The following is a 26,712-nucleotide window of genomic DNA, read 5'->3' as shown; positions in this document are numbered from 1 at the left end:
AAAATAAATTAAACTGTATTATGTACATGTACAAACTCCCATGATAAATGCAACCATTATGTACTGCAAACAGGTGTTAATAAAACATTTTTTGAGGCAGGATTACACTAAGTGTTATGGTTTCTGCTCAGATGCCCCCTCACCGAACTTCAATCAGACCATCATAGATGCAGCCAAATCTAGCGTTTGTAATTGGTTTGTGCTAGCCAAGCACTTGGGTTGGTGGTGTGAGTGCTACATCCACCTAGGGGAGGAGCCAGCATATAGGGTAATGGTGGGAAGAAGGTATGTCTTTTTTTTTCTGTTGGTGCATTATTATTTGTGGTGGCCATAAATAGTGGCTCTGCCACGCCACCCTGCCACTTGGAGCTGAGTATGGACTGAAACCTCCAAAACTGTAGGAAATAAACCTTCCCTAAATGTGGGTGTCAGGTATTTTGTCTCAACAAGGACAGAAAAGTAACCAAGACACTAAAGTCACTAAGTTGCCTATGCTGGGCTCAAGTTTGCAATCCTCCTGCCTCCACTTCTTAGAGCAGTGAGATTATAGGCAGGTACCACCATGCCTGACTTTATCTCCATTTTTTAAATTCTTGGGGCCAGGGATTTAGCTCAGTGATGTAAGTCCTTCCTGGCAAGCACAGGGTCATGAGTTTGATCCCTGATACCACAAAAAAAGAATTCTTTTTTCTGGTGCCAGGGATCGAACTCATGACCTTGCGTTTGCCAAGCAGACACACTGCTGAGCTAAACCCCTGGCCCACAAAACAATTCTTTTTTTTTTTTTTTCCACAAAACAATTCTTTAAAAAAATTTATTAGGAGATGTTTGCAACTCATAATGATTACATTCATTGTAGGGAACTGGTGCGTGTACATAACACATCCCAATCCCCGCCCCTTTTCTTCCACCCCCTTTTATTTTGCAAGCATCAGATTCATTTATGTTATTATGAAGTTAATTATCCTATATACAGACTCATAAGCATACACTAGTAGGCCAAAATCCAATAAAACACATAATTATATAAAATCTAAGTATACTTTTAGATGCTTTGTCCATGCTGAATTTTTATGTCCATTTTTTTATTACAGTCTTTGACTTTTTCTTGATAGTTTTCCCTTTCTTATATCTCTCCTTCCTTGATCTTTTTAAATCTGTGGTTCTGTTACCTTTTTCACTCTTACTCCTCTGACCTTTTTCCCCTCCCCTTGCTATTTCTATTTTTCTCTTTCCCCTGTTCCTTGTAGCTATCAGCTTCCCAAAGCTGAAGTTCATATGATTAGAGTTGATGTGCCTTACATTACATTGCTCACTATTTGCATGATAAATCCTTTCTTTCCTAACTGAAACTAAACTTTCCTTACTTGGCTAACCTGACGCAGATGGAGAACAACCCTAATTTCATTGACTCCTGTGTTATAACTGAAAGCCCCAGGCAGAGTATCCCCCCACCCCGGATATTTCTAAAACATGGAAGTGTCCTTACCAGAAAGTGTTCATAACAGCATTACTCATTATAAATAAAACAAATAAATACAAATAGGATAAATATTAGGTGGAACACTCTACAGCAGGGAAAACTAATGCATGTTCTACGCAATAACTTGGATGAAATCATAACCTTGCAAGAAGATAAGAGACAAAAGAGAAGGAAAGAAAAAAAAATCATTTCATCTTTTGCAGTTCTAAAAACACAGGCCTTAGAAGTCAGGACAGTGATTACCTTTGGCTCAGTGCCTGAGGAGGGAATGTTGGAGCTGGTTATGTTCTGCTTGCTGACCTGGGCTAACTGTTTTGTGAAAGGTCTTGAAGCAGGACCTTATGATTTGTATCCTTTTATAAGTACCTTGTACTACCGTGAAAAGTTTGTTTAAAATGAAAACCATTACATCAAATAAGCTGGAACTATTTGGGTAGAAATTACAAGATTTAATTAAGAGATCTGTGAATAACATTGTTTACTGCACTCGTTAAGTCTACAAAAGAAGTTATGTGCAGACAGATGGAAGTGGATCTGTAAGAGTACATCAAAATGGTGACTGATAAAAGTAATGGCAAACTTGGAACGCAGGATTTTCCATACATTTGATACTTTTTCTCAGAGGGGGCACATCGACGTATAGCTCAAAAGGCAACTTTACATTGATAAAAAATATGTGGAAATATTTCCACATATACATGATTTTAGTTTTTCACTTGCTATTGAAATTCATATACAATACTAGAATCTTATCCTATGGGTTAAAAAATAATAAAAACATTGAATTTCAAGTAAAATATCCATAGACAATACAGAATTAAAAGTAGAGTTACTAGTCAAAAAAAGTGTATCACAGAAATAGTATTCCCGGCATACGTGTGAAACAGTCGAACTGTGATCTTCTGTGGTCACAAATGGACCCAAAATTCTATAAAGCTCCATCTGATTGTAAAAGAACTCTGGTATTTCAGCTTTTAAAAATGAATGTGTGTATTTTCTCTTTTGAATAGAGATATCTATCTACTTTCTGTAAGATTATTACATCCACTCTCTAGAGACATGATCGGTTGCCATTATAAGCAGGTATCTCTATGAAAATAAAGTGGCATATAATCCTGGCTGTACCATTACTGGATATAACCAGATTTCAGGATCAATTAATTTGATATAATCACTGATCATTCTTCCTTCAGAAGTGGATGCATAGTTTTTGACTATATTTAAGAAGACACCAAAAATAAAACAGATAGCCAAATACATTTGGAGATTTCACACAGCTGTGCCAGAGAAATGTATAATTCTCAGGGGCTGGAGATTTAGCTTAGCGACATAAGCGCTTGCCTTGCAAGCAGGCAGTCGTGAGTTCGATCCCCGGTACCGATAAAAATGAAAAAGACAAAAAGAAAAAAAAAAAAAGAAATGTACAATTCTCAATAAAGCAAGGCACTGTCTCAGCTAAAGACCTGGGCACTTATTTTCCTCTGGTAGTGAAGTACAAATTAACATAAAATATATGGGAATAGTGCACAAGACCAAAGCATATGTGTGACAAAATACCTAGAAATGGTTGGTACTCAGAAAAGATTAAAGATAAGGTATAATGTTAAATTTTCTTGCTTAAAATATGATTATTATAAGTATATATTTCCAGTGTGTAAATTCCAAGCCAAATTTTTCTCTTGATATTAAGTTCATTTAGAATGCTTTGTCTTTAAAAGCTTATTTTAAATATTGACTACTATAGACAATTCAGTTAAAAGTTATTTATCTTACATACTGCTAAACATTTAGGAGTATGTAAGATAAATAATTTTTAACCGAATCATCTTTATAGAGCAAGATAAATTTAAACTGTATCTCTAAGCTAGTCTGTCGTATGTATTGATTGTGATCCATGATTATCATATTGACAAGTTATTTCTATAAACTCTGCAATTCTCCTTATCTGCCTCCCTTGTCTGCATCCATGTTTTTAAAAAATACATCAGCCCAGAGGAAAAAAGGAAAGAGGTGGGGCTGTAACTCACTGAGAAGGTCCTGGGTCCAGTATAAGAGACCCTGATCTGGTCACGTACAACAGCAGTTCATTATTTTGAGACAGGTCTCACTAACTCACTGATTTGCCTAGGCTGACCTTCAGCTTGAGATCCTCCTGCTTCAGCCTCCCAGAGTATTGAAATTACAGGCCTCTGCTTCCTTGTGTGGCTCAACACTTCATTATTAAGTGTTAACTAAACTTACATTCTTAAAACTGGCTTTTTTTTTTTTAAACCAAAAGTGACTTAAGGCTTGTATTGGTAAGTGCATTAATAACAGTACTTCAGCATTCACTAAATGTGGCCACCCACTGTGATAGTGTGGCTCATGGATATCAAGGTCGGTCAGAAGCTGATTTTTCCTGTGATAAACCCTTCCTGGCTCACCTGTCCTCAGAGACTGTCAGGTCAATGCTTCTTCCAACTAAACAGAGATACCCCAGTACCCTGGTGAAGACAGCAAATCTGCCTTTGGGGGACCAGCAGCATATCATAACATCAGAATAAGATCCTGGACATTGCTAATTTGCCTGGGTAACTCTCATCACCATTCTACATGCTTTAGAGGTAAGCTATTGATTTTATAAATAAAGCATGAAAATAATCTTAATGCTTTTTTGTTCACTGGCTAAGACACATAAAACTCAAAGATTTTCAAATGAAATAGAAAAAACATTGAGCATTTCAAGTCCACAGAAATAATCAATGCAGAAAATGTTTGCACAGAGTGTCGTCAGCGGGTGAATTTCATCTTGCAATCCTTGCTTGCATCGGTCTGAGTGCACTTTCAGGAAGCCAGACTACGCATAGCCTGTGGGAATAAAGGGGAAAAAGCATCAGTGCCACTCACGTCTCCTTAGGTCTGCCTTTTCTCAGTGCTCGATAATACTGATTTCTTGCTTTCACTCATCTTAGATACAGATCAGCACAATAAAAGCAGAACTTAACTTAATTTTGACCCTCATCACACTTTAATTGGATCTACATAAAAGCAATAAATCACTGTTCATTGAGCTTTTACCACATAAAAGACACTGTTCTTGTTATTTTATGTGCAATCCTTAATTTTTACAACTCAGTGATATTACTTCCATTTTAAATCCAGACACTAAAATGAAGAAAAGGTAAGTAATTCGCTCTGTGTTGTGCAGCCAGTAAGTAGCAGAATCAGGCCCAGTTGCCAGGTCTGTTTGGCTGCAAAGTTCATGAAACCACCGTGCTGTACTCCTTCACTGCCTCTAGAAGCCCTGCAGCATTCTCTGCATGTTGCTCCTGCTGCCTCATTTTAATGTAGAAATTTAAAAGTTATTCTTTTACCTTTTGTATCAGGACCTGTACAAAGGCACAGTAGGGATGCTTTTCAGATTTGCCTATGACACAGGTTGGGTTGGGAAGTAAATATGGTAGATGACAGCTTCGGAATATAAAATATGTCGATAAGCTGAAGCCAGCAAGCTGCATCAAAAAATGTATGTAATATTGCATCTGGGTGAAAGACTACAGAATTTATATGAGAAGTCCCTAGTTGCCAGTGTCTGCAAATCTTCACCCAAAATCTAAGTGAATATCTGTCACTGTGTGGGAGGGGTTTCTGCATAGGTTAGGGTGTGGCACTGCTTAATTTCTAAGAAATCTTTCCACTTTCTTTTTTCCTTTTCTGGTTTTTTGAGACAAGGTCTCACTCTGTAGTCTAGGCTGGCCTTGAACTCACTGTGTAGCCCAGGCTGGCCTCCAACTCATGGTGATCCTCCTGGTGGCTGATTAAAGATGTACTATTCTGGCTGCTGCCCGTCACTGTCATCTCCGTACGCTGAGACAGAAGTCCCCTAAACCTTAATGTCTTCAAGAGAGAACTCCTTTTCCACTTTCTCCTCCGTGAAGCCATCCTTTTCATATTTTTTGGAACTATTTTCTCTTTACCGTTCTTAATGATACATATTCTCTAACTGTATTACTCCATTTACTCAAGATTTAACCCACATTATTTTCTTGAGGAGAAAATAATGATTATACCTCCTCCTGGACATCAAGTTCTTCCTGAGTTATCTTTTCTTCCATTAATTCAAGAGGATCTTTGCTTTCTTGAATGAGGGTGATCTTGAGGAAGAGAACACGCAATAATTATTAGAAATGCAACAGCATCAGTCTACTGGTACTTCACTAAATATGATTCAAAGCTTTGCCGGTGCTTCTGTGATCTGCAGACTTCAGAACCCTCTTCGCTTTCTTATTCTTTTATATTTCCCAACTTAGAATTTCCCTATATCAGTTTTCACACACAAGTGTGAACCACTACAGTTTGCCACTACAGTTTGCTGTTGTCTATTCCACTGTCTGCCCCAACGGCTGACATGTGCGTCTTTCAGCAAGGGACCTCCCTCTGCCTAAATGGTGGGACCTAAGTAGTATTGCTCTTTCAGTGGCTGGACTGAGAACACCTCATACAGCACTGAGCATGCAGTGAATGTGCAGTGAAGGTTTATGACTGAGGACAGTAAACAGCCTCAAGTTGAACTGGATGGAGATCAGTTTTATTGGAAATAGAAAACAATGTCTATAGACCAAGCTGGTTTGAGAAAGCTTAGCTTTTAAGGAGTACTATGAGATTTAATCTTCTACGTAGGAGATCAACAATTAGGCCTTTGTCTCACGCATGAAAAAGAAAATTTCCAAAGCAACTCCATACATATACTGCAGTATACAATGCACAGCAGTAAATGATTCAGGGTAGTATTCTGCTGTTTCTTTATGCTAGAAATAACCCAGTTCTTTTGGTTAGTATGGAGATTAATAAAAGATTAAGTTCCTATGAAAATGTGGACCTAGGTGTAATCCGAAGCTGGAATGGCCCTTGTCATGTCAAAATAAAGGGTCAGTCATATCACTGCATCTCCAGTGTTCTTAGTGCATAAGTGACTCTTCCTAAAGAAAAGGGAAGTACCCCAGGAGAGGGTGCCCTTGCATAACTCGACCCTGTAGAAGGTTTGTGCTAGATCCTGAAGCGGCACAGAAGTGTCAGGTTTGATCCCACAGACCATCAGTAATGATCAGTTTACTCTTCAGTGGGCCAGAAAGTATAAAATATAAGAATCCAGTTATATTCAGCATCACATACTAAGGAATGAAAACAAAACAAGCAAACCTAAGTTCCACCCCAGCCACTCACAACCCTCCCTAGTGACAAACAAGATGGTATCTAACATGTGAGGTGGACTTTTAGCCAGTGGGTTCTGTCACATCTATGGGCTAAGATTTTAGTTCAGAATGACTGGTAAAAACAAAAGTAACTATTTTCATGTTGAGAGGGAATTTGACACACTGGTATTTTATATTTAACGTAGGATCTTTTTAAAATATGTGATCTTGAATTTGATAGAAATTAATTATATTCCTTTAGTTTGCTTTGTTTTTACCTATGTGCTAGAGGATTTCAAGTTGGATAGAAAAAGGTTTATGAGTTTTCAAAGAATGGTGGTTTCCATGTAGCTGGTTTTATATTTGTGGTTTTACTACTTTTTGCCCCCAGCAACGTTAGAAGCAGATCAACCTCTCCACCAACAGAAGCTGAAAAATATAATGTAATATTATTTTCTAAATTAGTTTTACTTTAGATGTTGACTTCCTGCAATAAAAACGTTTATCCCAAGTTTAGAAAAGAAAGAAGCAGTTTAATGCTTGTATGTCACTAGATTTAGTTTTTGTAGGCATTTGTTTTAGTGTGCCCAATTCGCTGTGACAGGTTACATGACAAATAAGGTTATTGTTCCGTGCCTGCCAGGAGACCTAAGCAATGAACCTATCCGAAATGTTTACCTCTTTAGAAAATTTGACAGGAGAACTGACAAACCTAGAGGAGTTTAGGGCCTATTATATTTTGAGAGAGAAAATGAACCCTGGCTTTATGGTTTTAATTATTTTTTTCTAAGACCACTTATGCTTGATGAATTCTATTTAAAGACATTTATATGTAATTCAGGGGATTCCAGATGGCTGAAATTTCTGTTGCATTTACGTACACAAATCACAGAAGATGCTATCTTCTAAATTAGCATTATAACAAAGCTACAGTGATAAAAACAGCATAGGCCTGACCCAAAACCAGACACATGGATCAGTGAAACAGAATAAAGGATGCAGAGATAACCTTAAGATCATTCAGCTATCTGAACGTTGACAAAAGGGCCAAAGACGTACACTGGAGTTAAGATGCCCACTTCAATAAATGCTGCTGGGAAAACTGGCTAACAATATGCAGAAGATTGAATCTACACCCATGTATCTCATTATGTACCAAACTAAAATCAAAATGGATCAGAATCTCAATGTTAAAACAGAAGCAATCTGCTAGAAGATAAAATAAGCAAAACACTTGAAGACATAGGCATAGGAAGGGACTTTCTGAACAGAATCCCAGTTCTACAAGAAATAACATCAAGAATCAACAAATGGAATCATATCAAATTAAAAAGCTTCTGTACAGCAAAGAAAACAACCAACAGATTGAAGAGAGAACTTACAGAATGAAAAAACTTTTTGCCAGCTCTTCTCAGACAGAGAATTAATATCTAGAATATGTGAAGAACTCAAAATTAGACCCCTCCAAAATAGAAGACCCAGTCAAAAATGGGAAACTGAAATGAACAGATACTTCTCAGAAGGAGATGTACAAATGGTCAATAAATACATGAAAAAGTGCTTAACACTTTTAATTTGCCATTAAAGAGATGTAAATTAAAACAACACTGAGTTCCATTTTACTACAGAAAGAACAGCCTTCATCAAGAATCTGATAATAACAAATGCCGGTGAGATTGTGGGGGAAAAGGAACCTTTCTACACAGTGGTGGAATGTAAACTAGCACAACCACTATGGAAATCAGTATGGACATTCCTCCAAAAAACTAAAGCTGGAAAGTCCATTTGACCCAACTATTTGCCTTCTAGGTACAGTGATGCTTGCATTTTTCTGTTTATAGCTGCATAATTCATAATAGCCAAGTCTTGAAAGCACCCTTTATATCCATTAACAGATGAATGGATAAAGAAACGGTATTTATACACAATGGAATACTATAGAGAACATATAGACAGATAAACTTGAGTCACGTATAGGAAAATGGATGTAGTTTGAGACCACAATGTTAACTGAAATAAATAAAACACACAAACTTAACTTAGTTCTCTTATGTGGGCTTTAACCTCTTTCTCTTATGTGAAAAACCCAAAATGTAAATAAAGATAATCAAATATAAGGATAATCAGACAAACACATTATAAAAGACAATAAGAAATAGGCTATTGATCTTTTCCAAATGGGAAGGGGTCAAGAGATGGAAGAAGAGGAAATAGAAGGGAGAGAAACGGGATGAAAAATCGAGATGTGTTATGTCCACACCAGCTCCACACAAGGAATGTTATTATGTACTGCCTACATGTACTAACAAAAACTAAAAAAAACTAAATGACATTTTAGCTAATGCTCATTTTTATTAGTTAACCCCCACACTGTAAAATTACTGTGTATAGATACGACCAGGTACTTTCCTAAAGCCTGTGTCATTTAATCCTCACATCTCCCCAGCAAATTAAACGTTTTTACTCCCATTCCTTTGATGAAACACTGAGCCTCTGAGAGGTTATGCGCACAACCTTAAAAGCCAAAGTAACTTCTGCCATTTATAGAAATCCTGATAGTCCAGAAAGACACAGATGTAGCAAAGTTAAATATTTACCATTTCTAAAATGGAATCTTGACCTTCTTGGGTTTTAACCTGGTTCTGTAGATAAACTATGACATCATGAACGGTCAAAAATAATGTGTCTTTTCTATTGTTATCATCAAAGAAACCACATTGCTCCATCTGCTTGATAACATGATCTGCAAAACAAATAGGTAATGCTTAGCTCTAGGAAAAATTATTTTTGTAACATAAACCGATTACTAAGTTTTGTAAACACCTATCTCTCCATTTCCAAAATGTGACCCTGAACTAAACTGACTTTCTTTTCCAGGAACACACAGAACAGTTATCTCCTGCCTGCTTGCTGGGTGTCCCTGGTGCCTAGTCATGTCCCTTTTGCCCAGTGAATGTACCCATCCCCCAGGAACAGTGAGCCTGGTGGCCAGTAGTTCACAGTTGTGCACTTCTCTGGAGAATTTTCCTGACCAGTCTCACCTGCAGAGGCCTGGGATTCCAGCCCATTCTTAGGCAGCCTGCATGCACTGACTGACAGTACTTCAGGTACAAAGGCAGAGCTCTTCGCTTAAGAGAGCATAACCCTATGGTGCTCCTCCTGCTTTGGAGCTCCTTGTGTAGTCAGAAATCTAGGGCAACACTTGTGCAACAATGTCTTCAGTCAGCTTCTCCTCGCCATATCCTGCTTCTGAGTCCTTTAATCATTTGTGTAAGAATCCCCATTTCAGGCTCTGCTTCTAGGGGACTCAACACAAGCACTAGCACTTTCCTCCGCGCGTATACAGCCAGACACAAAGACGCATGCCCTCGTCAGTCCGCTCATGGCAGTGGATCTAAGTCTTCTCCAGCTCTGCTCTCCCCATAATGACCCCCTCCCTCTGATCCTGTACCACAATAAGATTGTACATTTCCATACATAACCAGCTGTACAGCACAAATTGGAAGTAACATCTTTCTGGGTTCAAAAATGCCCTGTTATTTTTTAACTGGTATAGTTTTTATCTGATGGGATGAAAAGTTTTGGAAATAGATAATAAGCGTAACTATAACTATTGCTACTGAAATAATGTTACACTTAAAAGTAACTTAAATGGCAAGTTTTCTTATATATTATTTACCACAATACAAAAACAAAAGGCTTTGGAGAAAGAGAAACATATGCATCCATTTACCTTGAAGGGATGCAAAGTACACATTCACATCAATTCTTTGGAATTCTTTAACGATCTAAAAATACAAAAGGAGAAAGTACAAGAAGTCACTTTCTGTGCCCATAATTCAGTCATATGCACTTACTTGCTCAGGAGAAATGTCAATATTTTCATGGTTAATTAAGGCTGAGAAAAGCTCACTACTGGAAAAGGTATAGTTTTTCAACTTATAGTGATCTACTTAAAGATGAAAAGACAAGAGAACAATATCCAGTGGTCACCAGCACAGCACTCTAAAACAGAGATGCTCAGTAAATATTTGTGGAAGGAAGAAGAAAAATGTAGAAGCTTCCTAATACAGCTCCTGCTGATCAGAGCAGAAAGCCTAAGTTCACATCTGAGAGGAAGACAGACAGGTGTGGATATGACCACCACATTCAGAATATAAAATCTGACCTAAACATTGAGGTCTCTATTGCGAATGTATCAATGTCAGTACCCTGATTATAATTTTGTGCAATAGTTTTGTAAGATGCCACTATGGGAGAAACTGGGACCAGAGTACATAGAATCTAACATTTCTTACAACTACAGGTAATTCATTTTAATGATCATTAAAGTGTAGTTTTTAAAAAGGACACTGGACCTATGGATTATAATAAATAAGGGTCATTAGAATATTTGAAAGTAGGGGCTGGGGATTTAGCTCAGTGGCGTAAGCACCTGCCTTGCAAGCAGGCAGTCATGAGTTCGATCCCTGGTACCGATAAAAAGGAAAAAGACAAAAAAAAAAAAAAAAGAATATTTGAAAGTAACTATGGACAGTGTGGAAAATGTTCTGGCATTAAACATGTTAAGACACTCTGTTCAAGTAACTTGCTAAGCATTTTGACTGATACAGTCTACAATGGGTGGGAGCCAATCTCAAGAGGGAAATGAACAGCAGAGGACAAGAGTGTGTTCTGAAATGAGTTGATAACCAGATCTGAGAGAGAACAGAGCCCTGCCTGCATATTCTTGCACTCTTGCCAAGGTGTAAATACCCACATCTGCCACTGTTTCCTACTCTTGCAGAGATGGCCAAAAAGCCCCCAGTGAGGCTAAACCTCAGAAGTGTGTTTCACATTATTACCTCTGATAGTTGGCACCTTGGCGTACTTTTCTGCTAACTCTCTTGATACCTACCTGAAGCTTCACCTAAACCTCATGCATGAGGTGGCATCCTACTTACAATCGGCTTCGAAGCACTTGGCACGCTGTTATTTGTGAGAGTCTTTTTTTTTTTTTGTCTTTTTCCTTTTTTATCGGTACCGGGGATCGAACTCACAACTGCCTGCTTGTAAGGCAGGCGCTTATGCCGCTGAGCTAAATCCCAGCCCCTATTTGTGAGAGTCTTAATGTTTGCCTTCCCTTGTAGACTGCTTAGTCTCATGAGGATAGAAACCATGGCCACTTACTCATCAGTCTCCTGTGCCTGGCAGAGCACTTAGCACATTTTAGGCATTTAACTTGTTTGTTGAAGGAATAATGAAATGGGGTAACATACATGCTTTCTGACATCATCAGTGTCTCCACTCTGTGTCCTCAACTCTTGCTTTGACTTCCTAGATGACTGACCAACAGCCAGCTCTACTCTCTTAATAATCTCTGGCTTTCCCGGTCCTACCACGTTCTTGGTGTTTCTTATCCTGCTCCTGTTCTCATAATAAACTGAAAAAAACACTTTGCATAAAATTTTGCCATTTTTCTTTTTCATATTCTATTTACTTTCTCAGAAAATAAAATACAATGTTAATATTTCTTGAGAGTATTTATGTATCAGATACTCTTCTAAACTCCTTATATCTATCAGCTTAGTCTCCGTAACACCTCTGTGAAATAAATGCCACCATTATCTCTGTTACAAATGAAACTGAGGCACAGACAGTCTTAGCAACTCGTTCCCTGCTAGTACGCAGCAGAGCCAGGAATCGCCTCAGCCTGGCTGCACGGCCCACGCATCGTCCCTCTGCAAAACCAGGCAACCTGTATCCCCTCACTACCGCCGCAGGGCCAGTTCTGTAGTTCACAAAGCCAGCCGCTTACCATGCGCAGAGACCTCACTCCAACAACATCCAGGAAAGATACAGCTGCGCAGTCAAGCACGAGGCTATGGATGGGCACTCTGGGAACATTCACTTTGACCGGAAGCTCAGCGTTCCAGTCCACTTGAAACTCAATTTCTTTGGTTGGGACATCAGGTTCATTTGGATCTTCAATGTCTTCATCAGCCTCAAAAGCATTATTCATTGAACCACCATCACTTATGATGCCATTCTGAAGAAAGAAAACACTGCCGACTCAATTGCCTGTGGTCTTTTGGCCGTTTATCTCCAATTATTTAAAAATCCTACAGCTGTTGTTTCTTGGTAAGCAAAAATACCATCGGGATGAATGCTTAAGGAGTGAGATTTCATCAGACCTGGTGGACCCTGTAATTCTAGCTACCCAGGAGGCTGAGGCAAGAGGACAGCAGTTTCTAGGCAGCCTTAGTGAGACCATCTCAAAATAAAAGGAAGGATTAGAGATGTCCGTGGTGGAGTGCTTGCCTAGCATGTGTGAGGCCTTGGGTCTGATTCTAACACATACACACACATACACACACACACACACACACACACAACTGGGTTTTACCTTTGCCCAAACTTCTCTAGGAAGAGAAATGGGTTAAGAGGAAACCTAGAAGATTGTGGAAATCCGCCAACAGGTATTCTGTTGGTGGGACAATCTTCATAAAGGTGAATGGACCTACTGCCTTGCATTCTAATTTCTGGCATTGAATTTGTAATTACTTTGTTTCTTCCAGTAAAAATGAGGTTTAAAAATAAAATGCAGATGCTATTCATTATGGGGGGAAATTCACAGCTTGTTTTCAGGGTGCGGTGCTGATTTCACTTTATCGGAAACAGCTCAGCCATTCTCTGACATGCTTACGTCATCTGCTGGTACACATCCGGGTACCAAAGGAGTAGATTTAATTTAGACTGCATCTGTTTTTCATCAGAGAAAGAATTGGGGAGGGGGGTCCACCTCACCTTTGTTGCCTTTAATTGTCCTTTTTTGATGAGTTTCTGAATTCTCCTCAGTGCTTTCAGCCTTTTGTTATATACTCTAATGGCATCAAATCCAACCTTTGGAAACAAATGTCAGATTAATTAAACGTCTGCTTCCTACTGTTCACTTGTGCCAACTGATATCTGAAGGCTTATTTCTCAGTGTATAATATTCCTTGAGACGCCCGTTGGAAAAGATTTTGAGGTCTGATCGGATGGTAGACTCCTCTGCACTGCTAGAGCCTCAGGAAAGACAAGAGCATAGTAAAAGCACCAAGACGGTGCAAGACAAAACAGCAAAAACAACGCTTATCTTTAAGTCTGTTTTCCAAATTTCCTTGACACGCAGGGCCCTTCTGTTATTGCAAAATCTATAAACATTCCTCTGAACCAGTTTGCCCTGGACCTCGCTTAAGAAAACACCGATCCAAGTTCGAAAGGTCGGTGACATTCAGGGCGAGACCGACCTACTAACATCAGTGCTGTTTACTTGCTCCAAACAGGGGCGGCTCCTCCAAGACTTTGTCCCGCCTCCCCCACCCCCAGCTCTCACAGGTCCCAAACTCCCAGTAGAATCCCGTGTGTCCAGCCTGCTACAGTGGACCTCTCCCACTGGTGCATTTAGAAGTGTTCATTTAAAATAACCACAGTAGACCTCATGCATGTTAGCAAAAATACGCTCGTTTGGTGTTTTGTTTTTCAGGATTTGTGTGTGTCTGTGTGTGAACACAACTGTTTTTCAAATGAAAATACATAGAACATAATCCCAGCACTGGGGAGGCTGGGGCAGGAGGATTGTTGCAAGTTCAAGGCCATCCTGGGCTACAAAGTGAGCTCAAGGCCAGCCTGAACTGCATAGAGAGACCCTGTCTCAAAAAGAAACAGAAACAAAGAAAAGAAAGAGAAAGAGAGAGAGAGAGAAAGAGAAAGAAAGAAAAGAAAGAAAGAAAATACTTTGAACAGTGACATCGTTTTACACTGCGAGGCTTCGGGAAGGGACCTGCGCTCTCCATGTTGCACTGCAGGTCACCTGTCTGTCTCTGGTCATCTGTCTGATGCTGTGGCCACTGTGGGCCGACGCTCAGCGCACATAGCACTGGGAAGTTAGCACAGCATTTGGGAGTTGAAGTCAATCTGGACACTTAGCGTTTTTGTCTGGCATTTAGTACTATCTAGGTTAAAATCTATAGCATATTGCAACTCTATCCCCGAACGGTAAATTCTTTAAGGGAAAGGATGTTACAATTTAACTCTGCATGCTCTAGGCAAAGAGGAATAGAGCACAGCGTCTTGTTCCCAGGTGAAGCCCAATAAAGAAGAGAGTGAGATCTCAAGTTAAAAACCAAATTTCTGGGGATAAAATACTTACTGTGGACTTGATACATTTTTTAAAACCATCAACATTGCCATAAAAAATAGGACCAGAAAATCTGACAATCTTCACTCCTTGAAGTTCATCAATCTGACATTTAAAAAGAAAAAAAAAGAAGTTAATTCTAGACCTAGATATTCAATGAAATAGCTGTTTTACAAGGAGCTGGGTGACAACAGCAACACTCAACTTCCCTTGTTGCCAAAATTCCACAGCCTTAGAACATAATTTTCAGCCCTTTGATTTCCTGGTGGAAAAACTGAGGCTTAACACAGTGACATGATTTTCTCCAGTTTGTACCACTGAGCTTCCGGATCTTGCTAAAATTCTTTTGAGTAGCAAAAATTTTTAAAAAGCAAATTCTGAAGGTTTGCAGGAACTGTCATCTGCTTGTTTATACTCAGAGGCAGGGGCCATGCTGTAAGTGGAGCCCATAGAATCACGGACTTTTTGGTCTTTAGGAATCGTCGCCGTTTTAATGTCAGCCTTGGGGGAGAGAGCTGAGGCTGGGGGAGACTCAGTGTCCCTGACAAAGTCTTCCCAAGAGGGAAATGAGAATTCAGAACCCCCCAAATCAGCCCAGAGTTTCCTGTCTCAGTGCCAAAAGCTTTTCCACAATTACTTTAGCTGTGTTTAGCCTGTGGTTCAACATAACAAAAAGACTGTGGAGGGGCTGGGGATTTAGCTCAGCAGCATAAGCGCCTGCCTTGCAAGCAGGCAGTCGTGAGTTCGATCCCTGGTACCAATAAAAAAAAAAAAAAAAAGACTGTGGAAATAAATTCAGTAACAGCTTGAATTTCAGATTTGGTGTCCAATAAGAATTTAATATTAAAGTAAAATTAGACTACAAGTTTCTAGGGTTCATATATATATATATATATATATATATATATATATATATTTACTATGTGTCTTTCGTAAGTATGTGTTTTCCAAAGTTACTTTGTCTGCCTTTTCATCTTTGTTTCCTTAGTGATCACTAAAAATTTTATGTGCAGGCAACACCAGCCCACCAGTGAGATGTTTAACTTCTTTGTTTTTATTTCCTGTGTCATATATTATTTCTCTCAATTTCAAAGATAAAGCAAAATATCAAATAACTTGGTGACAGATAACTTGGAAAATTTCTTGTTAGAATTGGATAAATAACATCTTAGGGGGATTTCAGGCAACTTCATAGAGGCTAAGGATTACAGCAGAGAAAATATTTGTGAACACCTGGAAATAACTGGCTATTGTTTTTAAATACCTCTTATAATGGTTTTTATATTAACGTGACATCCTGCTAGCATTGATGAGATCCCTAACATCCAAGTCTGTCAGAAGATACAGAGTCCAAGGTTCTTGTGACACTGTCAGTGGGCCATCACTGGGACTTTCTCCATCTGTGGCAGTCTTATGCCTACCTAGTCCTAAAAGAGGAATAGGAGGCTCCTAAAATTGTAGATGAACAGACCTTCTTTCTGCAAAAAGGCACTTACATTTTTATAATTCTTGATACTTTTGTAGATGTCTGTGGTGGGGATGTTTCCAAGGTCATTCCATGAAGGACTAGAAAAAGAAAACAACATCAGAATTTTTTTGAAACAGCCAGATTTTGGACAAAAAAGTTAAAATAGCCAGGCACAGTGGGGCACATGCCTATAAGCACAGTCACTTGGGAGGCTGAGGCAGGAGGATCACAAGTTCCAAGTCAACCTGAGCAATTTAGCTGTCACCAAAAGGGGCGGAGTGCTGAGGATGTAGCTCAGAGGTACAGTGTCTGCCTAGCATGTGTGGGGCCCTGGGTTTGATCCCCAGCACAGGGGTGGGAGGGAGGATTAAAAAGAACTAGTTGCGGGGCTGGGGATTTAGCTCAGCGGCATGAGCACCTGCCTTGCAAGCAGGCGGTCGTGAGTTCGATCCCCGGTACGGATAAAAATGAAAAAGACATAAAAAAAAAGAACTAGTTGCTATGCAGCTGTCATTCTGCTGATCGGGAATCAATCAGTACAGCAGATGACATTTTCCTGCAACCGACTCTGCAGTGAACAGCCGGTGTTTGCGTGGAACCAGAGAAGGAGGAAGTGACAGTGACTGTGTCCTGATGGCTGAGAGAAATAATGAGCACCAGGATTTCATGCACAAAACAATTTGGAGAATAAGCAAAGAGCTTTTCGTATATTAACTCTCATCGAGATCCGACTATAACCTCCAAAAGGCAGTTTGTTATCCTTACTTTCACTGGTAAGTAAACTGAGGTTCAGAGAAGCTTAGAAAGGGCCCTGAGACAAGGGATAGAGCAGCCTCTGAAGAGGGACTCAGTGCCTGGCGCTTACTTGTAACTTATGGCAACTTCCCGATGCAGTGTGGAGAGTCTGCAGATGATCAAATTAGTCTCTTTTTATAGAACTAGCAGCCTGGGAGGACCAGAAATAAGCCTGTCCTGTCAACCAGACTGTTGATTTCCTGTTCCTGATGCAATCAGATAAATTCCATGTTTCTTCAGGCGTGACTGGGGACACATGCTAAGTGCAGCTCCTGAAGAAAGACTGTCTGTCTGGGGTGCTTTCAGCACCGAGCTCTCTGGATCAGCACTGTAACGACAGGAAACTAAACACCGCACAGGGTACTGCTTTCTGTTGGCTAAAGGCCTGGCTACCGAACCAGCAGCAAAAAAATGCACCACCAGTTTTTCCCTGGCTTGCTGCGGTGGGCTGATTTTTAACTTAAAGCTCATAAGTCAGTCTTTCTCTCCAAAGAAAAAAAAAGTCACAGGAAAGTTTCTGCGTTATTTCCTAGCAGCAAACTGGGCCCTTCGGGAGTTCATGAACTTTCAGGACTCTGGAAGTTGGGCCTTTGGGGCAGAACAGGGTGCAAGTACAGCGGGGAAGAAAGCATGAAGGGGAGGCGGCTGCTGGAATGGAGAGGGGGGCCCGCGTAGGCCAAAGACATGGTACTGATGCTTTACAGGTGCCTTCTTCCACGATGGCCCAAGCTCGAGCGGAGACGTGGCCAGAAGCCCAGAAAGATAGCAGATGAATTAGGGAGGGAGGAGGACTCTGTTCCCCTCTAGTGCCCTCTTCCTCTCTAGACTCAGGAGTGCACCAAACCAAAGTCTCCAGAGTCAAAACAAAACCAACAGCAGCCAAGCGCGGGGATGCACACCTGTAATCTCAGCACTCGGCAGGTGAGACAGGAAGATTGTTGCAAGTTTGAGACCAGCCTGGGCTACAAAGTGAGCTAAAGTCCAGCCTGAACTTCACAGCAAGACCTTGTCACAAAAAAAGGCAAAATAAAACAAAGAAACAAACAAAAACCCAGCAACAAAATTCACCTTCAGTCTCCCTCACTAGTCCTCAGATTGTTTTCCATTATTTAACTCATGTGGCTGCTGCTTTCACTTTGCATGTGAACTAATTACATTTATTCACATAATTGTGTGATTTGGAAGATATATTCCCTATTTGAGGGATTTGGATGAGTGCTCATTATAATCCTCTGCTCTGAAGGTCTCCTGCTGTAGGTGGAATGGCTGTGGGGAATCAGCTTCAAAGGAGGAAAATGAGTTGTGACAGCTTTAGCAGTCGCCTTGTCCCAAGGCCCAGCATCCTTCATCCAACTACAGAGCAACTTCAGCCTGGCTGAGCCATTTGTCTCTTAGTCTAACAAGGCCTTAAAGGGAGAGCACAACCGTACAGCATGTGATGAAATCTAGAAATTTCAAATGAGATAATCTGAGTTTGAATCCTAGTTCTGACCCTTAGTAATGTGTAACCTGAGGGCAAGTCCTTAGCCTTTCTGAGCTCAAAACTTGCACCTGTACAAATGTATTCGTGGGATATTGTTGAAGATTAAATATAATATATGCAAAGCACTGTGTGTCTTCTTTATAGAATCACTTAATATGTAGTAACAGTTAGGAAAGGAAGTGGTTTCACTACATTTATCAAAACGGCACAGGGTGCACTGGCCTGTTGATAGCAAATCTGTACTCACAACTGAACTCTCAAGACCACAGTCAATAATCCAAATAAAAGGCCAGCTAGCAGACCCAGGTCCAGTCCCAAAATGATGGACATGATGCATGTAAACACCCAGATGACCTAAGAGGGGAACGGAAATGAAAAGAACTATATTAATTTATCTGGTACTGGCAAATCATAGAGTACCTATAAAAATAAGATCGATTATCCACAAATTTCAACTTTAAATAATATTCTGGTTTCATTCATTTCATGTTGAAGTAAAGCTGCCAACTGACCTTCCCAGTTAAGGCCAACTATTCCATTTTATTTATTTTTAAAATTTTGAACAGGCAAAGTGTTCGCATGACTCAAACACGAATTAATATTTTAAAGGTGGGGCTGGGGATTTAGCTCAGCGGCATAAGCACCTGCCTTGTAAGCAGGCAGTTGTGAGTTCAATCCCCGGTACGGATAAAAAGGAAAAAGACAAAAAATATATATATATTTTAAAGGTGTATAACCTTCTCCTGTCTCCACCCATTCCCCAAATCCTTACAGTCCCATCCACTTGTATTCCTGTGTGTATGTGAAAGCACAGACTTTCCCCTAGTATTTCTATTCTGGACTCTTTTTCACCTACTTTGTCTTAGAGATAGTTGCCAATCCATAGATAGGCAGTTTGCTTTTTCTTTTCATGTGTCCTTGGCTCCATTAGTGTAGGAATCTAAAAGATTTGACTTCTGGTTTTTACCATTCCTTTGAAGAGTTGTAAAGACTACTTTGGTCACAAAGAAAAGGGTTTTATTGTTTTGTTTTTGTTTGTTTTGTGTTTTATTAGTACTTTTAAACCAGGCTTTAAATAAAATGTGTTTGTTTTTTGGCTGGAGAAGGCTGAGGGGGTGTATGAGCCTCAGATGGGATTCTTCTGGAAATGAGCCTTCCCAGAGAAACTGGGTCTTCCTGGCCCGCAGGGTCTTCACGTCAAGACTTATGGCTTATTCACACCATTCTAATTTTCACTCTGGGATTTCCAAAGTGCAGGGAAGACATAGGAAAAAGGGGAACACTGTGATAGGACAAGAAGCATATAGAAGCCAAGTCTTAGTTCAGACAAAAACAGGCAGTGAGCGACTTACAGAATCCACCTTATTCTGCCGCCACAGACGAGGGACATCGCACACCTGCATGAACATCCCTTTCAGGTTGGCAATTACAACTGCGGCCAAGACGGACTGCCAAGAGAGACCAGGAGGTGGGTTACTCAGGAAGATAGGTTTCCACGTGATGACTTTTAAACCCCTGCTATTTCTCTGGTAGCAATGTGATGAAAAGAATTTATGCAACTGTACGGAGAAGCAGATTTGTACCTTCTGCAAGGGTTCCAGAAGCTTCCCCAGGGCAACGATGGCGATCATCACAATCCCAGCCGAAATGATGCCAGCGATCTGCAACACGTACACCTTCCATGAAGAGGGTTCATCCTTCTCCCTACAGCATGTATCACAGGCATGCTTGAACCCTCCCTGACAGCCCCACTCCTCATTCAGAGACATGAGCCTTACTTGGTCAGACAACACAAAACTGAGCAAAAATGGAAAACACACGTATACAGAGAAATATATATATATATATGCACTACTGCAGAGAAAGAGAACAGGGAGGGCAGCCTGCCGCAGTAAAGTCAGTGTGACATGGATCTCATTTGGAGATCTTACAAAGGTGGTTTTGGTGTCCATTTAGGAGCCTGACCTTTTAGTTATTTGCCAAGCCATAAAACATAGACCACCTCCTTCCTCAACAACAAAGATTACTGATACGTTCTTGGGGAATGAAGTTTCTCAGGACATATTAAACTCCTCTGCATTACTGAAGCAGGTGCCACACTAGTAACTATGATAACTCATTATACTTGCTGTGTATGATTCTCAGCAAAGTCTCAGAACATTGATTTAACCCATCCTACTGCAGATGCACGGTGCCAAATGGCACTGAGAGACTCTTGTTGCATAGATGCTGGCTTCAGACTTTGCTCCTAGCAGTGATGGGGCAATGACAGAGTAAATGAAGCTCAGGAATGTTACCTTCATTGGCATAGAAAGCTCTGCCAAGATCCATAAATAGTTTGGAGAGAGGCTGGGGGTGGGGACTATTATCTGGCTGGAGCAGATGATCAGTGAATCCCTGTTGAGACAGTGTTGGCATGGCCAAGGAAGGCTAGAAGCTCTGAAACAGAAGAGGAGACAGGAAACCAGAAGCAAAGCAGTCAGAGAGGAAACTTCAGCATAAGTACAGCTAGAGCAGGACACGTGAGTCACAGGAGGCAGGCACAGCAAATGCAAAAAGAAAATCAGAGAACATTCACTTCGGCAGGTGTGATAGATGGTTCACACCAGTAACCCCAGCCCTCTGGGGAGCCACGGCAGGAGGACTGCAGCATATTTGAGGCTTCATAGTAGTTTGGGTCCAGCCTGGACCATATAGCAAGATCTTGTCTCAAACAACAAAAACACTTCATCTGGCAAATGGATCATTTCTGTTCAGATTCCCAGCCTGGAGCTCATACTGTGTATATGATGTACTTTAAAAAGCTCACTCTGAATACCTGGTTTCCGGCTCTGTGTGTGCCTAGCGCTGCACCTCCAGGTTCCCAGCACCTTGGTGCGTTTACTCCTCCCCTTTCTAAGCAGAGAAGGTAATATCCCTCTTTCTTTCCTCTCTCCCTTTCCTCTGGAGCAGCCAATACTGAGTGAGTACTTGCAGCGCTCTGGGGGTAAAGGACTCTGTGAATTGGTTAAGGATGTGCACACCAGGGCCCCAGGACCACAGTGAGGTGCCCAGCTCAGGCGAGCATGGCTACCTGTCTGAGTACATGTAACAAGGAGCCGCCCATCATCTGGGCACAGCTAATTGTGATCACTATTGAAATCTGTGAAGGGTAGATTACTCGTACTTACTATATAAAGTGGCTTGTTGGAAAGTCTGTAGACTTTATAAGCAGATTCAATTATTAGCAAACTAATTGTCCTGTTCAGTGAGAAGCCAATCAGAGCTACAGCGCGCTCTGTAATCAGAATTAGTTTTTCCATGAGTCAGTAGGAATCAGATGCGGTAGGAGAAAGAACAGGTGGCAGCGTGCAGCCCTTCCACACTCCCTCAGTGTGCTGAACACAGTCACCGTCCCCTGCTGTGCGTGTTGTTGTTTGTTCCTTCAGCAAATACATGCTGGGTGCTGGTATTTTATACCAGGCACAGTACACATGCCATTGGCACTAGGCTTCTTTCCTGCCTGAAAGTGTAAAAACTCGCATTGGCCAGTATGTGCTGGGCTTCACAGCTTATCTAATCCTGTGACACACCTAGGAGAAGGACACTGCTTTGATTCCCACTTCATAAACATTGAAATTGAGGCTCAAAACAAGAACAAAATCACGAGAAGCCATATAACAATCTGGGCATGGTGGCACACGTCAGTAATTCCAGCACCATTGGAGGCTGAGGCAGGAGGATCGCAAGTTTGAGCCCAGCCTGGGCAATCAAGCAACTTAGTAAAACTGGTCTCAGATAAATGAATAAAAACATAAAAAGGGATGGAGGTGTACCTCAGTGGAAAGGAGGGTTCAGTCTTCAGTACTAGGGTGTCAGGGGGAAAGGCAGACAGACAGAGAGAGCAAGAGACAGAAAGATGGAGACAGAAAAAGGAGGAGGAGGAGAAGAAAGAGGAAGAGGAGAAAAAGGAGGAAAGAAGAGGAGGAGGTAGCAGAAGAGGTAGAGAGGGAAGATGAGGAAAAAGAGAGAGAAGGGGAGGGAAAGGGAGAGCAAACAGCCCTGCCAACTCCTCGGTCACAAGACCCTGGATTTCAGGCCGGGCACTTAGACTTTTCACCCCAGAACTCAGTGTGCATTTCAGTAATTAAAGATCAAGCCGTTTCTGCACTTGTCCCCTTCTTCAGTGCTGAAATCCTGTCATCCCTCATTCCTACACATAATACACACCAGTGTGTGGCGGAGGGTATTAGCTTACCAGAGCCCCATTATCCCCCAGGCCTTTGCCAAGGGGTCACTTTACTCGGGTTCCTCTGGGCAGCCAGCTTGTTTGGGTCCAGAGGGAAGAGCAGAAAAAGAAGCATCAGCAGTTGGGGAGGGACTTCCTGCACCCACTGAGCAGCTGTACCCTGGAGAGTCTGCACTGCCAACTCCAGCAGTAAGACCGCCTGCGACTGGCAGCTGCGGCCGGACGTGGGCCAGCTTTGGAAATCAGCACTGACCTCCTCCCCGTGACGACAGATCTCCGTGTCTCCCGGGGTGGACTGCATTGCTTTCCTCCCTCAGAGCTACAAATGTCAGCCTCCCCCCCAGAATAAAACTTTTAAGAAAAATTCTGAGAATTAATAATAAATTTTTGTTTTGAAGAAGCCAAGCAATTAGAAGAGACCAGTTCTTCCAAATCTGTCACAAGATGCATTATAAATAGGACGGGAACATCGCTGTACCATGGTGACAATTTGAGCTCGCTCTTTCCCTGGCCAACCCAGCACTGGAGTCATACATTTTCTCAGTTATTTGCGTCTCTGGCTTCATAAACCTGAGTTGAAGGCTGTGCTTCTTCACACTATTTAGTTTGGGTTTGTCGTTCTCCTTTATAGTCCCAGTGCTTGCGTTTTACACCTTCATATTTGTTTCTGTGCTGGGAGGGAAAATCCCAGGGGGCACATCAGGAACACAGTCCTGAGTCTGTCGTTAGCCCAGGGGCACTGATTTGGGCCGTCTGACTCTGTGTAGCTGGAAAGGCAGACAAGGACAGCCACTGTGGGGCTCCCTGGTGGGCTCCACAAGGGATTATGCCAGAGATAGGATGGTATGCTGGTTTTATGGTCACCTTGTAAAGACAACAATCACAAACCACCTTTAAAAGGCAAGAGTCAACCCACATTCAGAAGTTCAAGAACAAAAATCTTACTCGGATAGAAATGCCAAAATGCTACAATATGAACAAAATTTGGTGAGTAAACTGTTGTCCTATGGAACCAAAGGCCCCTAGAGACAGTTGCTAATCCTCATAAAGGAAATGTCACTGTCTCACTTTCCTGAAAACAGAACTCACAAAGCCTCCAAGCACTGTTAGTGGGCACTTGCTTCCTTCTCCCCGGGGGAGCAAACTGCTAAAAATCAGCATTCTTCATCTTTTACTGTTGCCTGGGCAGCCTGGCTTGCTCTGACCGCTAAGGAGCAGCCAGGAGGTGACGAGTTAATTGTCCAATGAGCAGTGACACAAAGGGATCGGAGAACTGCCACCTGGGAACCACGCATGCTGCTTTTTCAGAGGTTTTTGAAGAAGGCTGAGTCAAAGAGAGGCGCAGGGCCCATGTCGGGTGAGACGAGGAAGCACAAGGCTTCTCTTTTCTCAAAGGTCTGTTGTCTCTCTCGGATCCTGGGCAAGACTTTCTGAGCCGCCATCCCTGGTGTGATGGTACCCAGCCGTCATTCCATACCTGTGTCTTTCCCCCAGTGCTCTCCTGGACAGCCGTGCGGGAAAGGGCAGTGGTGGCCACAAAACAAGAGAAGAATCCAGAAAAGATGTTGCTGATCCCAAAGGCAATGAATTCCTAGGGGAGAGACTGGGTGACCACAGTGCGACAAACAGAATCTCTGCAAGCCTCTCACCAGTGTTTAAACAGGTATGTTCAAGAAAACTTCCAAGCCCACCCACCTGACGGTCCAGCTTAATTTTTCCTGTAAAAAGTAATTGGGGATCTTATAAAACATCAGGAGTTTGGGCTTCATGGAACCCAAGAGAAACCTCATTGCTGTCAAATTTTCCTGTTTTGTTATGTTTTGTTTTGTTTTATCATTTTTGAAACAGTCTCACTATTCAGTTCAGGCTGGCCTTGAGCTCAATTTGTAGCTCAGGTCTTGAACTCACAATGATCCCCCTGCCTCAGCCTCCTGGGTGCTGGATTTATAGACATGCACCATCATGCTCAGGTGTTAACTGTTTTTAAGATTAACAGGAAACAGTATCTCAGGATCCTGTGATAAATGTGTGTTTCAAGGAGATTCCCAAAAGCTAAAATTCCATTGGACCTGACGGTTCTCCTTCTAGGTACCTTCCCAAAGGAGTTAAACAGTCACCACTTTCTTTAGCTGACACCCCAAATTTTTCCCATTTATGTTTTTTGTTGTTGTTGTTTTCAGCCCTGTAAACCAGTTCAGCAAAAGGATGACCGTACCTGGTTCCCATCGATGGTGTAATCGTGCTTGGTGGCGTACACTTTCCCCACAGACACTGCAATGGCGTAAGCCACCACAGCAATGGAAAAGGATGCTGTCAGCATCTCGGAAAACTTAGACACCGGTGGAAGCACGGGAGGCAAAAACCTGGAGAGTTTTTAAACGGAAAGCACTGTGAAGATTTGATTATTTTTCGCTATATCCACTCAGCCACATATTAGAGATAAAAGAACATGATCCAAGGGAACAGAAAGTATGTCAGAGGCCCGAATGGTAGCATCTTCTCTGATCAGGAGTTAGTGATTCCTCTGATATGAATAAATCTGTTGTTACTAATTCTGGAAGGCAACTCCATCCATGCCACCTTTCCCACTAGGGTTTCTCCTTACAGTTTCATTCGAACTTGGACATAAAAGATAACCTAGCCATTATATAGGATTTACTTTGTATAAAAACGTGTCAGTTCTGTTAAAGACACAGAGACCATATAATAAGGCTAAAAGAGCTCAGTGGAAAGTGAAGAGCTGTAACATTTAAAATCTTCTTGAGGTCAAAAAAGCTTAAATTTGTTTCATTAGCACAGTGCTCCACAGTAATTAAAATAACCTGGTTGTGGGGCTGGGGATTTAGCTCAGCAGCATAAGTGCCTGCCTTGCAAGCAGGCAGTCGTGAGTTTGATCCCTGGTACCGATAAAAAGGAAAAAGACAAAAAAAAACAAAAAACAAAAACAACAACAACAAAAAAAAAAACCTGGTTGTATGGTCAGCTAATTACCATTTGACAAAACCAAAGCTTCTCTGAAAACTATTAAAGAAATAAGCCAGGCACTTGAAAAACAGAGATAGATGGATAGCCGTGAGTTCGAAAGCATCCTGAACTATAAAGCAGGTTCAAGGCCAGCCTGAACTACATAGTGAGATCTGTCTCAAACAAATGAACAAACAGAAACAAATTAAAAGAAAAAGAAATAAACCTATACGTTTATGAAAATTTGGAAATAACCTTCACGAAACTATAACCTGGTATCTTTTCAAATGGTGCAATCCCAGAGGTGCTCAGTCATATTAAAAAAAAAAACAAAACCCTCCGCCTACTTCATTTATGGCTGTCTAAAATGGAAATTAAAATTCTTGGAGAAAACCATACAGAAATTTAGAACAACCGGTAACAAGCATCCTAGAATTGACTCTACTTCTTTCATTTTGCTAATAAAAGAACAGAAACTTAGAAAGGCGAGGCCATTTAGTAGATCCACAAATGAATGTTACATATTCGATGATTTTCTAGTTCTGTCTGATTCTGTCTTTCTTGGGCTTTCTCTCCCCAAGGTGGGATGGTAATTTTCAGATTTCTTGTCCCCCCAAATCCCTTCCTACTCTAAATGCAAGCTCTACAGTGGATTCCATCTGGAGGCCGACTGAATGCTGGGAACATTTATCCAGCACTCAAGGGACTCAGTATCCCATCACCTGCTAGTCTGGATATGACCTTGGACCTCACTTCTTAGAACCAGGCTTTGACTTTTTTCCCCCAAGATCTTTTTTTTTGTCTTTTTCCTTTTTATCGGTACCGGGGATCGAACTCATGACTGTCTGCTTGCAAGGCGGGCGCTTATGCCGCTGAACTAAATCCCCAGCCCCTTCCCCCAAGATCTAGTTAACCTTACTTCAGATAACTGGGGATGTCAGATAGCTTTCCAGTCCTTC

The 26,712-nt window shown here is 41.3% G+C and overlaps 1 protein-coding gene across 2 annotated transcripts in view; it reads right to left on the bottom strand.

Moving 5' to 3' along the window:
* Nucleotides 1–1,911: 1,911 nt before the first annotated feature.
* The window catches only part of Slc26a4 (solute carrier family 26 member 4), a 44,986-nt gene continuing 20,185 nt past the window's right edge, over nt 1,912–26,712 (bottom strand). For both annotated transcript variants that reach the window (XM_063238321.1, XM_063238327.1), the window contains 13 exons: nt 25,005–25,152; nt 24,267–24,380; nt 20,145–20,222; nt 19,914–20,009; nt 18,809–18,915; nt 16,312–16,381; nt 14,828–14,920; nt 13,441–13,536; nt 12,452–12,682; nt 10,388–10,442; nt 9,252–9,397; nt 5,533–5,616; nt 1,912–4,330 (listed from right to left, as the gene is read on the bottom strand). In XM_063238321.1, the coding sequence (XP_063094391.1) occupies nt 4,307–4,330; nt 5,533–5,616; nt 9,252–9,397; nt 10,388–10,442; nt 12,452–12,682; nt 13,441–13,536; nt 14,828–14,920; nt 16,312–16,381; nt 18,809–18,915; nt 19,914–20,009; nt 20,145–20,222; nt 24,267–24,380; nt 25,005–25,152 (1,342 nt within the window). In that variant the 3' untranslated portion in view covers nt 1,912–4,306. The remainder of the gene's footprint in view (nt 4,331–5,532; nt 5,617–9,251; nt 9,398–10,387; nt 10,443–12,451; nt 12,683–13,440; nt 13,537–14,827; nt 14,921–16,311; nt 16,382–18,808; nt 18,916–19,913; nt 20,010–20,144; nt 20,223–24,266; nt 24,381–25,004; nt 25,153–26,712) is intronic.

This window comes from Cavia porcellus, unplaced genomic scaffold (genome assembly GCF_034190915.1).
Source record: "Cavia porcellus strain 051 isolate PalLab524CR breed Dunkin Hartley unplaced genomic scaffold, mCavPor4.1 scaffold_2, whole genome shotgun sequence".
Taxonomy (NCBI): domain Eukaryota; kingdom Metazoa; phylum Chordata; class Mammalia; order Rodentia; family Caviidae; genus Cavia; species Cavia porcellus.
The sequence above is the reverse complement of the archived record's forward strand: the minus strand, read 5'-3'. Positions and strand labels throughout refer to the sequence as shown.